We start from the raw sequence: 14230 nt of genomic DNA on the forward strand, positions 1-14230 counted from the left end.
GTTGAGGCCTTTCCTGCATGCTTTTCAAAGGGAAGAATGCGAACAAAACAATTTCGAAATAAGGACTTAACGCAGAAAGCTGGTTTTCGCCACCGCCTCATAATTTGACAAGTCTTACACGAAAAGCATGTTTTACAACATGGGTCTAAAGTATCAATGTGCCAAAGTTTTCCCCGAGTATAGAGGTTTTAAATTCATAATCGATCACACGTGAACAATTAACAAAACCGGTTGCCTTTCTTTGTCGGGCTATGCCCAAAGGCGTGACCGTGTCGAATAATGTCAGAGGCCTTCTGCAGCGTTACCTGCGTACTACAAAACGATGACACGCACGCGAAGCTTCGACAAGATTGCGATCGTACCTTCTCATCACTCGAAGCGAGTTAAACGGCAGCGCTGTATGACAGCAAAAGCCGTCAGCGAACTCGAAAGCCTGGTGCTTGCGATCGAATAGGGAAAATAGCCTCGTTTGACACAAGAGTCATCCCACGCCAGAAACAAGTCCGGCAAGGTTTTAGTATTTATGCTCATGTGAGGGGGCCCAGTGAGAACGAATGAGTGGATCTCGAGCAATCGGCTCTGCAGTGTGCTTCGTCGGGGCCAACAAGGCCGTCCACGTACCCATGCAGGGGCAGTACAGGACGTAGCCGGCCGGCTTCCGGCACCGGACACCGTCCAGCAGCAGCAACCACAACGCCAGCAGCGGCAGCGTCCTCCCAAGCGGCACGACAGATCGCACCAAACTCGCCATTCTTGCACTGCTACGATAGTAGGACAGCTGGTACAGTACACTGCCCTGCCAAATACGAATGGTCAAGCCAGTCAAGCTTTCACTTGAGTCTCGAGTCGTTTAACCTGGTTTAACCGTTTAGCGCGGCTAGTTCACTTTAGCGCGGCGAAGGCAGCGAAGGTGGCATACGCAAAAGCATGCGGCCTCCGTTGCGACTGGCGTCGACTTGGATTGGATTGCACGATATTGACTAGTAGAAACCGAAACCAAAACTTTACGGGTTTATACCTAAATGAATACATAAAAAAAGCAATAGTTTTAACAGCAAAAGTAATGCAGCAGGCAAGTGATTCTTGTGATGCCATTCATACGGCGATCGATAATTAAAACACATGATGGTGGAGTTATTAGCTCATTTAGATGACTACAGGGTTGTTGTGGAATAACTTGTGCGATTCTGTGCGATCTCAACGTTAAAATGAACTGACCCAATACGAAAAAGAAAAGGGCATGGCAAATTTTACAAACGTATAGAGATGCTCTGACTTTTCAGTCGCCAGACGCGCGGAAGCGATACCGCTAATCGAACTGATAAACCTGGCGATCCTTACCGAGCTCCTCTCCTTCACTGCGCACAGGTGGTCGAGCTCCTCCTCGCCTACCCCTTTGGTCACTTGACCTCTTCATTAACCAATCAGCGTTGAGCACCTTATTCCTTTCTTACGCGTCAACCAATCATTGTCGAACGCCACGCTTTTATCCAGGCTTCACGAAATGCCGAACATCTAGGCCACTGATCTAGGCCATAGAACAGAAATCGTTTGAGTCACATCAGCTTCACCCCCCCCCCCCCCCCCCCCCTTGTTTTCTTTCGTGGCTTTCTCCATAGAGTTATCATAATCTCTGGTTCTTTTTTGGCATGGTTTCAACATGGTTTCAAAGTCAAAGCTGAAGTTTGACGCGAGATTCATCGACAGAGTCAGCTGATCATGTGATCATGTTGCCCGTCGGTTTTGGCCAAAGTAACGTTGGTTTCGGCCATGTTCTGAACTCGCGGCATGGCAACGTTGTACCTGTAATGGCGGCGTTCATTCGTTCACAAGTTGATGCTCTCTGAAGTAGGGGCGGGCACTCGTCACAGCGGCGTGTTTAGACATTCTAGCTGCAGTTTGCTAGAAGTGTGCGACCGCTCCCGCGTTGCCCCAGGCGATGAAGTTCACGGAACACTTAGCCGCGCACATCACTCCGGAATGGCGCAAACAGTACATCTTGTACGAGGTGAGCTCCCTTGGCTTCCTTCGCATTTGTTGCACCGCCGTAGATTCCTCGTTACAGCAACGCCGTGCGCACTGCCAGTTGGTGTCGACACAACCTTTGTCACGAGCCTCTAGCCCAGGACGCTCAAAAGTGCGCGCGCGACTTGACGGACGGTGCAATGCAGTGCGCGAGCAAGTCGAGGCAAACGCGCGCTTCTTCGCGCGCTTGAGGTCAGAATTCAGACGCAACGGATGCTATCCGCCAGACAAGTAGCGCCGAAACCGCGTCGTCATTACGTTGGTCGTCTTTATGTCCATCTTTTGTCGACTGTTAGTTAAATCGAGCGCCGAGAAGGCGCATCGACTTTGCGCGTGTACTAGTGTGTTGGACTGTCCTCTAGCCTTTCACTACGCTTCACAGCGGGAGTACAGTACGAGAGCCCCTTGGGAGTGCGGTCTCTTAATTAAAATAATACCCAGGGCGAAAGGGTATTGCACATTTTGGGAACATGGCTCGCGTTGCCACGCGTGCCGGGCGCTCGGTGATGCGTTTATTCGGTAGCTTGTCGGTTTTCTGCCCTTTTTCTAACGCGACGGCGTCGAGGAGCGTGTGGTTCACCCTCCTAGCAATGGCGTTGTAACGCGCCGTGCGTGCAGCTAAGCCGGTACAAAACTGAGCAAGGTGTGCGTCCGGGTGATATTGGTCCTACGTCTACCCTAAGTCAATAATCCTAGAAGAATGAGCCTTTCCCATTTCGCACAGACTCGCCAACAGTTTCTTTCACCCCCGTGCAGTACAGCATTCCAAGATCATCGTGATTGACGTCACAAGAGATGTGCCTTGTAGCGACAATGTGCGGCTAACTATGATGCTTGCAACCCTTTCATTGAAGCCGCACCCTCCGCATGTGCTCCTGCCATGCATTGTTTTGGTTCCGAGGGAACTGCGCTGAAAGGTAGCCAGCCGGCGGAGCAAGACGACGTTGAATGCCGGGCGCTCCCGCCATAGTCGTGGGACAAGAAAAAATGCTCCGATCCCCAGCAGCTGCTTATCTGTGATTTATCTGTGATTGCGCCAAGCCTTCCCACGCGAGGCCGCGTCTCCACTTGCCATCTTATCACTTTTGTTGTGCCCTTCAGCTTGAAATCTCAGCATTGACGGCGATCCTGTCTTGGCATTCGCAATCCCCGCCTGCCTTGGCTGAGATGCAGACGTGGGCAGCCTTTGTAATTTATCCAGAGTCAGTTTGTGCTGTACATTATGCACTTACGTCTACACTAGTGGCTGGTGCACAGATAATTTTAATATGGTCGATCATCTGATTTCATTTACCTTTCTGTAAATACTTAAAACGACCTAATTTCGGCGAGGACCTAGTTGTGGTTTTGGCGAATCACTTACGATTCTCAAAATAATTGGTCTCGCAAACATATCCAACAAAATATCAACATATTGGAAATAATATTGAGATGTTATGCTTCATTCAGTGCCAATGCAAATGCATGAAAATACACGATAACTGGAGCACACACATATGTGGCTGGAGCACACACATTTGTGGATGGTTAATAATATATTTCCAATAAAAGATGTCGTAAGCTGGAATGCAAGCCAACTTGCATTATTGGAACAACCTGAAAGATTCCTGCAGAAGTATAGAAAGACTGTGCGGTGTCTTGCCCAGGATGTCAAACTAAAAACCAAATCAAAACCATTTTTTATTGAACTGGAACAAAACAGAAAGTAAAATGGAACATTTTGTTTGAACCCAAACTAGAACGGACTCACAATCTCGTGTGGCAGTTACTGGCTCGTTGAAAAACGCTTTATTGAAATTTTTGTAAGCGGTGGGGAGAGGTCCATTTTAACATTCGGAGTAGTGGCATCAGCGGTGCAGCATTGCCTAAACAAACACCAGCAGCGACTTGGAGACAGCTCAATAACAATTAAACAAATTAATCAATTTTACGTCCACGGGCAGCACAACTTGGCGTCGGCATGGAGGCATACTCCAGCTGACTATGCCAAAAGACCAAAGGGCTGTTCTTTGTTTTGTTGCTGCTAGACTCTTCAAGAAAAAAAAAAGTGAGCATAAAAACTGAGATAAAAACAATCAACAGGCTGTTACGTGTGCTTGTTTGCAGTGGCAAAAACTGAAGGTGCCCCCAAGAAGGCTTTAGAGGCAAAGTGAAGCCATGATGAGCACAATACAGGGGTGCTGGGTGCTTGGACACTGGTAGCTCAGTTGCAAAAAAAAAAGTTTTTTTTAAATTTTTTTCTAAATAATCATGCTATATTTTTTTTTTCTTCTTTTGTTTTTGAATTATCTTTTGCCTGCCCTTTTCCGTCTTTCTAATCTTCCACTCAGTCGTTCGAGACAATTAGTTGCGATCGTGGCGCGTGCTGGCTGACTGACCTTGCATGTGGGTACTATACCTCAGTACTGTTTCCAAGTACCTCTCTTACCATTTGTGGAGAGTGGTGTTTGCAGCAGTTAAGCCATATTTGTTCTGCTGTCTCTTTTTTTGCAAACAGACTTCTGATAAGCAGTTTTGCATTATTTTTTTTAAGGAAGATGACATTGAGGTGAACACTTTTTTTTTTCTTTGCGACTGGGAGCCATGAAGTGTGCGTTTTGTTTAGTGCAGGGAATACACATGTGGCCACAGTGTAAAGTAGAATTATGAACTAGTTTGAACCGATTCACGCTCCATTGAAGGGGTAATTGAACCGATATTTTGCATGCATGACTGAACCGGAGTCGAACCAAAACAAAATACAATGCTACTGAACCCGAACCAAACCAGAATAATGACCGGTTCGACAACCTGGCCTTGCCGCTTCGAATCCTTGGTGGTTACTGCTATAATCAGACTCTCGTTGACGGACAGATAATCGCCCTAGGTCATCTATTATTTTCTTGAGTCCAAAAACAGCAGTTCCGAAGAGTAGAAGACAAAGCCAATGCGAACGCTCCTTCATCTGTTGTTCTTAAAGGGAAGATGGGGCACTTCTACATTTGAGAAAAAACGCTTGAATTGCGTTCATTTGGCCTTTAGAATAACAGATATCAAAATTATATTTTGATGCGACGCGCCGGAGAGCCATACGAGCAATTTCAACATAGGGCTTAAGCCCCGCCTCCCTAGCCTTGGGCAGCCAAAAGATCCGTTGATGACGTCACGTACAGCGACTGTCTTTCGCGTTTTTCTCGCGTTTAACAATACTTACGCAGCAAATGGTTTGGGTATTCGGGTCCACGGGGTAAAAATACACTAGAATTCACTTCTAACTCATTTTTACCAGGAAGCTCCGTAGCTTCCCTTTAAGGAAAATGAACACAGAATGTGTTTTTTGGCCAGTTTTCATGCAATGAGCGTAACATTAGAAAGAGTGTCACAAAAAAATTGTCAGATAGCGCTAAATTTGGCGGGCAAGACGTCGCCTGCCATTTTTAGTGTACCCCCAAGCTCTGAAAAGCTAATAAATCAACAGCTAGTGCTACTCCAAACATGCTGCACATTCTTTCTTACTTTACTTCAGCATAAACATTTGATAGAAATCTGGTTGGATGGCTTCTTAAGACCTGTACCAAAGGGCAATAAAACTTTGTTTGGGCCTAGTTGGTTCATATTGATTAAAAGGTTAAAAGGCGGGAACAAACAGGACGAAAAAAGACACACGTATGTTACGGACAGGCGGCAACTTTCAACTGATTTATTGAAACGCGAATCATCGTCAAACTTGATCCCAATTGCCTAAACACACACAACTGATAAAAAATTCTTATCGCTCATTGCACACATCCTTCAAGAAACAAAATTTCTTTGGTTAACAAATAAAGAGATGGCATGCTTACGTATCTGTCAACCGCTTTATGTATACAGAAAGCTTTGATTAGTTCTCTTTCCATCTTCTCATTCCCTTTCTTGATAAACCTTGTGCGCTCTAACAAAGGATCGCACCCACATCGTTTGCAGTGCTCCGCAAGATGCCCACCCGAATTATTGCGTACGGCTAGCTTGTGTACCCGCGCTCTTTCATTAAAGCATCGGCCGGTCTAACCTATGTAAACTTGGTTGCAACTAAAAGGATGTTCCTTTTAGTTGCGGCCAAGTTTACAAAGGGTGGTTCGCCACAAGGCTGACAGCGAGTGTAGCAGCGGGGGGGGACAGGTTTTGTCAACATTCGAGTATCCCCCAGAGGCTCTGTCCTTTTAGTTCCCGTAGCCGCGAGAGGCGGCTGCAGATCGGCAAATAATTCGTTTTTCGTTTTTTGCTTTGTGATTACGAAGCAGGATAGCAGTTTTTCGGGGAAAGGTGATGCGTTTTTGTTTACTTGGGCTTGCATAAACAATATAAAAAATGCAAACTGCCAATTCTTTGAACATTAAAATCGTTGCACTGTCCCTTTAAGTGTGTTTGTAGTTTTTTGTATATTCCACATGCAATGTATTCCCAAACTCTATCTTGGGCCAGATTGGTGAAATATTGAGCTCATAAGAAAGTTAATTTGAAAATAACTTTCCACTCCTTTTCCCTTGATTGGCTTTGCAAAAGTCAGGTTGCCATGTTTATTTGAATGAACAGGAACCCATTTTGTAAAAACCAATGAAATACCTTTGTCACACTTTGTATTTAATGGTACTTGCACTGCTGAGCTTTTGTCCTTTCATAACACATACTGTCTCCTATTCATTGGTTCAGTTCTCCCCTTAGGAGAAAGAAAGGTCACATGAAATTTACAAGATATATTGAGCTACTGGGAGTATCACAGAGCTATAGAAAACGAGCTAGTAGTATGATGTACTGAAAGAATTGTTCTGAAGAAAGTGCACAGTTTATGAGGAAGTATATTATATACTAAGTATAATTTTATGCAAAACTATAATACAAAATACAATTAAGAATGCAACAGCAAGGATAAAAAAATACTGGAAGGGCTAATTCCGTACCTCTACACACGGTACTTGGAACAAGGAAAAGACTGAAATGTATCGTTGTGGCAGATTATTTCTTAGAGGGATTCATGATGATAGCTTTTTTTTATTTGGGAAGCTAGATTATTTAATAAAACAATTCAGAATTTTATTTACGGAAACATGAATCCTGCAAGCTGGCATCCGAGAATCCATACAATTCGGAATTGTGGTATATAGATTGGAATTCATTAATGTATTGTGAATGAAGTGCAAACATTTTGTACATCTTCAAGCAGTTTTATTTTAGTCATTGTAAACCAAACATGAAAATGGGTGGCACAGAGGTTTTTGTCGGCCATGAATCTCGCAATTGGAGAAGTGTTTTTGACATTTGTGTTTCACAACCCAACATATAATCATAAGGGATGCTACAAACTTTTGTTGAACCTAAAGTTTAAAGGTTCGACAAACCTTCAAACTTTTGTTAAAAATTTGACAAGGTTTGATTTCTTAACCTGTGTTGTCTGACTTCCACCGGCACCTATCTCCCACAAGGCAGTGCCAGCTCATCTTTAATTTGCGCACACGTGCGTAATAGTAGTTGAGTTTCTGTCTACTTTTGTGGAATTTCCAGTTGAAATTTAGAAGAAATCAAATCTGGTCCAACTTGAACTTCGACAGCTTTGTGATGTCCCTAATCATAATAAAAAAGCCATACCCAATGTCCCTTCTGTTTTTTTGTTTTGTTTCCTAGAAAGGGCGAAAGAAAAAATCCTTTCTGTAGAGACCAGCACCTACACCCACTTGAACTTGAGAGTGCCAGAAGGAAACCAGGGCTGTTTCTCAGCCAGGCAGACAGCAGTTTTGCAAAAATGATAACGCACACACAAAAAAATGAAAACATTTTTAAAATATTTAGTTTTCACTATGAAGGAGTTTTTTTTTTTTTTTTTTTTTTTTAATTATGATTGCACCTCTGGAAATTTCAGTCCAGGAAACCCCTGAATGAAGTAGTTACACTTTTAAAACCTTCAAATTATACATTTTTTCGTACAACATTTTCTGCCACTGAGAAAAATGCATTTGAAGTTTAAACTTTACATTTTCCAATCTTTATACGAGTCCCAGGCTAAACTTTAGGTTTCTCAATTTTCTACAAGTCCCGGGCATACAAAGTTCACCTGGAGCATAGGCTAGCAGAGATTTCACTGTTCCCCTGGCAATAGCTAGCAGCTTGTATCGTTTGTGGGCGAGCTAACTTTAGTAGCAGGCATTTCTTAACAGATAAACTGCTTAGAACTAAGAGGCAGATGATACCAAAGAAGACCAGCAAAGTAACAATATGAACTGAAGTGGAAGATACTGGCGAAAGGATGCTGCTGAAGTTAACACAATATCACGCCACCAGCCAGTACCGATCGCAAGCCCTATTTCAGGTCTCAACCAATAATATTGCTCATACCATATTTTCCAAATTTTTTTCTGTTTGGATGTTGCATTGTTTCTTTTTTGGCCATTGTTACTTTTTAACTTGGGAAGCTTCTACAGGCTAAACTTAGAGTAGATGGCCCTTCCAATAAGATTAAGATGTAAACGACATGAAGCGGCCTTAATGTAAAAGTTTGCTTGCTGTTGACTTGAAAGGCTGCCAGTGTGCCAAGAATCTTTTTTTTTTTATTGTGAGATAAATCCTGTATGTTTATGAGTGAACATTTTTGCAACCATTCTTTGGAAAGTAATAAACATAGATATAACATTAAAAGAAATTACGAAAAATTTGAAATCTGAGGATAATCCCTCTCTTAAGTTAAACACACGTCACCCTTGGGAGGTCTGCTAATTATAGCAGGATTTTATTTTATTTTGATATTTTTGAATGTGAAAAAAAGCAATATGCAAGGTATTTGCAAGACAAATTGGGAAGAGAAAAAAGACTGTCGGCAATAAATGGCACTTTAACTTTTATTTTTATTTGCTCAGGTGTTATGCACATATTATGCAAACTACCAGTAATACAAAACTACAATATTTTGTTCAAATAGTAACTTATGGTAACTGTAGACATACAAATGTTTGTTGAATTGCGAAAAAAGCGAGACAAAAATTGTGTTAGTATGCATGAAATTTAGATACATACTGTAGCTAGTTCTGCATGTAATCACCACACAGATTTAGGCCCTTATCATCTGGTGGCACAAGTTGTGGATCTCCTTCTCAGAGAATGTTGTTTCAGCCATTCTGTCGTGTGTCAAAAGACTGCTGCTCGCCACAGAGAAGTAATTTTGTATTTATTTTTGACAGTGCCAGTCATAAGGCCGAAGCAAGTTGGGAGACATTTTAGAAATGCAAGCACACTTTAGTACTAAACATGTTATCAATACAGCCACACATTTTGACTATTTGTAGCATCCATGGTTAGGCTGTTCTATTGCTTGACACATTTAACAAACAATAAATATAGTTTTTAAGGAGTCTGTATTAAAGTGATAAGCACAATAAATTTGTTTCATTCTAGTTGGGTTATCGAAGTTTGCATATGTAACATGTTTCTGTATATCAATAAAGTTATCATCATGTAGCGATTTAAAAAATAATTTAATTTGAGACATCATCCTGATACTTATGGTCAAAAGTTTCGTATCGGACTTCAGTAGGGAGACGAAGTCTGCAGATCGGATAGCGATTGAAAATAAATCGCACACAGCCTTACTTCGTATGTGGTTTGTTTGTAAATGTTTTGTTGCGTGAAGTTCTGGAGAAGTTGAACAGACGTTCATGACAATGGAGGTCAGGGAATTATGTCTGACGATAAACGGTCTTGTTGGTGTGAGATGAAATGTCCCGAGAACCCCAGCAGCAACCTCCTTTGAGGCAGGGCGTCCAAAAGCTCGTGCCATGTCAGAACAAGTGCCTAAATCTATGCGGTGATTATGTGAAGTAGCTACAGAATCAGGGGCGTTCATAAAGTTTCTATCACTGGCAGGAAGAAAAAGAAATGTCACTGAAATTTGCATTGCGGGATAAGCCCACATTACTGTGATCTCAGTGCGTTCAAAACGTTTCTCTCACAATGCTCAGTGATTTCCACACGCCCAATGATTTGTACACAATGGAGGTCGTCGTCCACTGGGTTATGCGACTGTTCCCGCCGACGAACAAACAGCGCTTAAAAGAGTTTGCTACAGAAATTTTGCAGCTTTGCCAAGTCAACCCTGACAACTTCTTTGATCATCCAATCACCATGGATGACTGTTTGACGTACTATTTCGGTTGCGAAACGAAGAGACGAAAGGAACATTGGAAACACGTGGACTCAACACCGTCTAAGAGGGCAAAATGCAGCCATCATGGGGGAAGTGATAATTTGCATTTTTTGAGACTGCCACGATGTGCTCCTGACAAAATGTGCCCGTAAGGATCCCACAGCCACTGGAAACTATTACCGGGACCTCCTGATTAGGCTGCATGAGGCTTCCACGCATTGTGGGAAGCTGACCAACAAAGTGTGTGGGCTCCACCACAGCGCACCAGCTCATTCTTCGCAGTAGACTGTGACGCATGCAGCTACTTTCAGTTATGAAATTATACCTCTGCCTCCTTATTCACCTGCCCGGCAACTAGTGACTTTTGCCTTCTTCTTCTCATGAAGAACCCACTGCTTGGCAAGCATTTCCAGGGCGATGATGAGGTGATTGTCGAGGTGGAAGACCTCCTCAAGATTCAGAATGAGTGCTTGCACATCCAGGGTATTCGCCAGCTCATCAATCGACGGGAGAACTGTGTCACCTAGTGTGATGCTTATCTGCCGATGGCCTATCCTCACCACCGACGCTCGTGATCGCAGCTCTCTTTTTATCCTGATTATGATACAAGCTTTATAAATGCCCCTCGGATTTATCTAAATTTTGCGTGTACTATAGCTTTTTTTATCACTCTTGTTTTTTATGCTCAGCTAATTGGAAGTTTAAAAAAATTAACGTCCCTCGTATATTCACATAAAATCCACAAACATGGATACTTTGATATTTTTACTCTATTTGTAAGGCTATCTCACAATGAATTTAAAGGGCCCATGAAACGAATTTTGGACTGGAATAAATCAATCTATATTGGGATTTTACTAATAGCGCATCGTTCAGTGGGCCAAAAGAACCAAGGTAGATAGTCAGAAGCCTGACTTTTGGTACGAAAATTTTTAAAACACAGCAAACTATTTCTTACCTCCTTCCTTTCGTGAGCTCTCTGCCTTTTCACTGTGATACATCCGCGGACCCCGCAGCGCGTCACCGGGCACCCGCAGCGCGTCATTGGGCCCAAGCGCACGTCACACGGCACCGGACCTCACTTAATCCCTTCACCCCTAAGCTGACATTGTGGTGGAAGCTACGCACTTGCTGAACCAATCAGCCACTTTCCTTTCATCACCTGATCTCATTCTCTGCGGGTCGGTATGCGCGAGAGAGCGTGATCACGTGGCAAAAGTGAGGCCGGGCCCAACGAGCACGTGGCTTCCACGGCACTGTCAGCTTTGGGGTGAACAGGGTGGGGAAAGCAACTTGTCTGAATTTTGAGTGACGGGCTAATCTTCTAGGGGGACAGTGGCTGTGTCCGGCTACACAAGTAAGATTCCCAGAAAGAGGGGACTCCCCCTTTTTGTCTTCTTGAACTGTTTGGTACAATGCGCTATTTATGAGTTGAGGAGGAAAGCTAAACAGGAAAAAGTTGGAAAAGCGTTTCATGACTTCTTTAAGTTGCAACATTGACATTTTCCCGAAAGATTGTTTCTAAAGGGTTATATGAAATAATATGTAAATTGTTGCTTTGTGTAGTAGAATAAGGAGTTTACAGTTTTTCTGACATCTTTCAAAGTGAAAAGTCGGTAACTTCAGTGTTCTAACAAAATACTGGAATGGACACCTACATCTTTAAAGTATCTTTCAACTTCTCTCCCCAACTTCCCGGTCATGTTTTCGTTTGCATTTATGACTTCTGAAATAGTCATATTTTGCTACTTCACCCACACTCTCATGCATGTTAGCATTGCTGCACTGTAGGCATCTAAAACTCTTTTGCATAGCTAAATGATCAGGGGATAGTTTGCACATTTGATTTCATTGCATACAGGTCATAAAGTCTCATCCGAATCACTGCTGATGGACTCTCTTGAGAGCTGTTTCATAAACAACACGCTCCAATCTGTTATCACATCCATCCGGCATGGGGCAGGTCTTGCAACCCTACCTTTTACATTTTGACCTCAACTCATTTTGATTAGTTTGTGCAATTCTGAGCTTGAGTTCAACCTCATGAGGTACAAATTTCATGAGTTCAGATATTCTTGTATAAGCAGGCAGAAGTTGGCATTTTAGGCTGCTCCTTAACCTTAACCGCAAAGTACAGCAAAGTTGTGCTCTAGCATGCACATGGATACACATAGCCTATATAGCCTGAGAGTGTGAGTTTGGGGTGCCCTGTGAAAACCACCATTGGTGCAAATGGAGCGGGGTGGTATGTTTTATGTTCGTGTTGCTGAGCACTGTACATGTTTCTGAATTGCAACTAGAATGAGATACAAATACTTACAAGTACTTCTTTATGCTGTTTTACGCTTTACAAGGTGTGCTGTTTTTACCTGTGGTTTCCACTTTCAGGACATGAAAACTATGCTGTATGCAGCTGTGGAAAGGGCACCGTCCTCAGAGGGTAAGCGGCTGAACGGGAAGAGGACTATTCTGTATTCAGGATGGTTCACCTCTATCAATCCCTCTTGCTTTTCTCTCTTCCTCTTCTTCATTTACCTTTGATGACAAACCTGGGCTGGCATTAGATATTTCGTCCATAACCTTCTTCTGTACGATACCTCTTGCCCAAGAGTCTGCACAGCTGTGTTCCTTGGGAGTGCCAGTACAGCTCATACCATTGCCGTCATTATTGATGGTTTTCTACCTTTTGCTTGCTCCACATTAATTGAGGAAATTCACTTCACAACTACCGCATGTAAAGACTGTTCAATTTCTTTCTTGTCTTCCTAGTCCTCTGTAACTGCCAGTTATTAAAAATTGTTGGTTAATCTCTGGTATGAATAAGCCCACAATTAAATTAGGACTACAAAAGAAAAAAAAAAAAATCTGAGCATGAAGAAAGTTTTTATTTCACAGATGTGGAGAGTCAGATTTATGCATGCTGTTTGTGTGGTCGAGATTTGTTTTGAATAACCTAGGTTCACTTTAATTAATTAAATGGTAATGTTTTCTTTGATAATTTTAATGAACTAAATATAGATGGCAGAGGCTACATCCACGCGCAGGGACGTAGCCAAGTCGGGAGGAGATAATGCTCCATCCATGCAAAAAGTCACGTGACTTATAATATACTAATACAATTTGTTTTTATGTACACATTATGCTTTCTTATAGGTAAATATAGAATATTAAAATAAAGAGGTTAGATTTTATTGTGGTTTTAAAGTTAATATGTCAAGTGACATTACAAATTCTTAGACAATGTATAAATGTTTCACTGTTTTCTAATGCTAATAGCAAATATGATGCATCATAAAAATAGTACCAATATATATCTTTATAGTTATTTTGTCCAGGAGTTACACACACGTGTGGGCGGCGTGCGTGCCATCCGTGCGTGCAGGCAGTGCGGGTGCGGCCCCCGGGCCCTTCGCCCATGTGTGCATCGCTGCCGAGACGAGGCAGTTAGGCTTCGTCGTGTGTGTGGTTGGCTTGATTCGAGGCGTATTAAAGTCGGTTCTCACATGCAGCGGAGCAGTGATGTAGCGCTGCTCACGTGTCGTCAGCTACTTATCGTCTGCCATGAGCAACAGTTTGGACGGTGCGATACGAAGCTGGTGAACACTCCCGTCAGCACGCGCTTAGCGCAAGGTCAGCGCTATGCTTGTAGTGCTCAACTGCATGTGTGAACAGTCCTTTGTGCGAGCTTATGTGCATCGAAGAGAACAACTGCAAGCCCACCGCTCCGTGCATTCTTGACTTGCCCGCACGCTCGCGCAGTCTGGATTTCTGCAGACTACCCGCTCGTGCTTGCAGCTGTAGTGCACACACGCGCACACAGACCGGAAGTCGATTCCTGCGTGGACGTAGCCAAGTCGGGGAGGGAGTACATCCACACCTGAAGTGACGTAGTGCGTGGATGGAGCCTTATCTCCTCCCGACCTCCCGACTTGGCTTTATACCTGCGCGTGGATGTAGACACTCGCAATATAGGTAGTGTGAGCAAAACTAGAATAAATGTGCATTTGATATTTGTTAAGCAGTTTTCATAACTATTGTGAATGGCGGTAACCTATACTA

General features: G+C 43.1%; 2 protein-coding genes across 2 annotated transcripts in view; one reads left to right on the forward strand and one right to left on the reverse strand.

The window, feature by feature from the left end:
* Window positions 1-963, reverse strand: part of LOC120841511 (GDP-fucose protein O-fucosyltransferase 1) — a 37206-nt gene extending 36243 nt beyond the window's left edge. Inside the window, exon 1 of the mRNA XM_040212417.2 lies at window positions 622-963. Coding sequence (XP_040068351.1) covers window positions 622-751 — 130 coding nt within the window. The 5' untranslated portion in view covers window positions 752-963. The remainder of the gene's footprint in view (window positions 1-621) is intronic.
* Window positions 964-1732: 769 nt separating this feature from the next.
* LOC8024849 (xenotropic and polytropic retrovirus receptor 1) overlaps window positions 1733-14230 on the forward strand; it is a 48626-nt gene continuing 36128 nt past the window's right edge. The window contains exons 1-2 of the mRNA XM_029966458.3: window positions 1733-2008; window positions 12560-12611. Of these exons, the coding sequence (XP_029822318.1) occupies window positions 1940-2008; window positions 12560-12611 (121 nt within the window). The 5' untranslated portion in view covers window positions 1733-1939. The remainder of the gene's footprint in view (window positions 2009-12559; window positions 12612-14230) is intronic.

Source organism: Ixodes scapularis, unplaced genomic scaffold, assembly GCF_016920785.2.
Source record: "Ixodes scapularis isolate PalLabHiFi unplaced genomic scaffold, ASM1692078v2 PGA_scaffold3__209_contigs__length_174095766, whole genome shotgun sequence".
NCBI classification, from domain to species: domain Eukaryota; kingdom Metazoa; phylum Arthropoda; class Arachnida; order Ixodida; family Ixodidae; genus Ixodes; species Ixodes scapularis.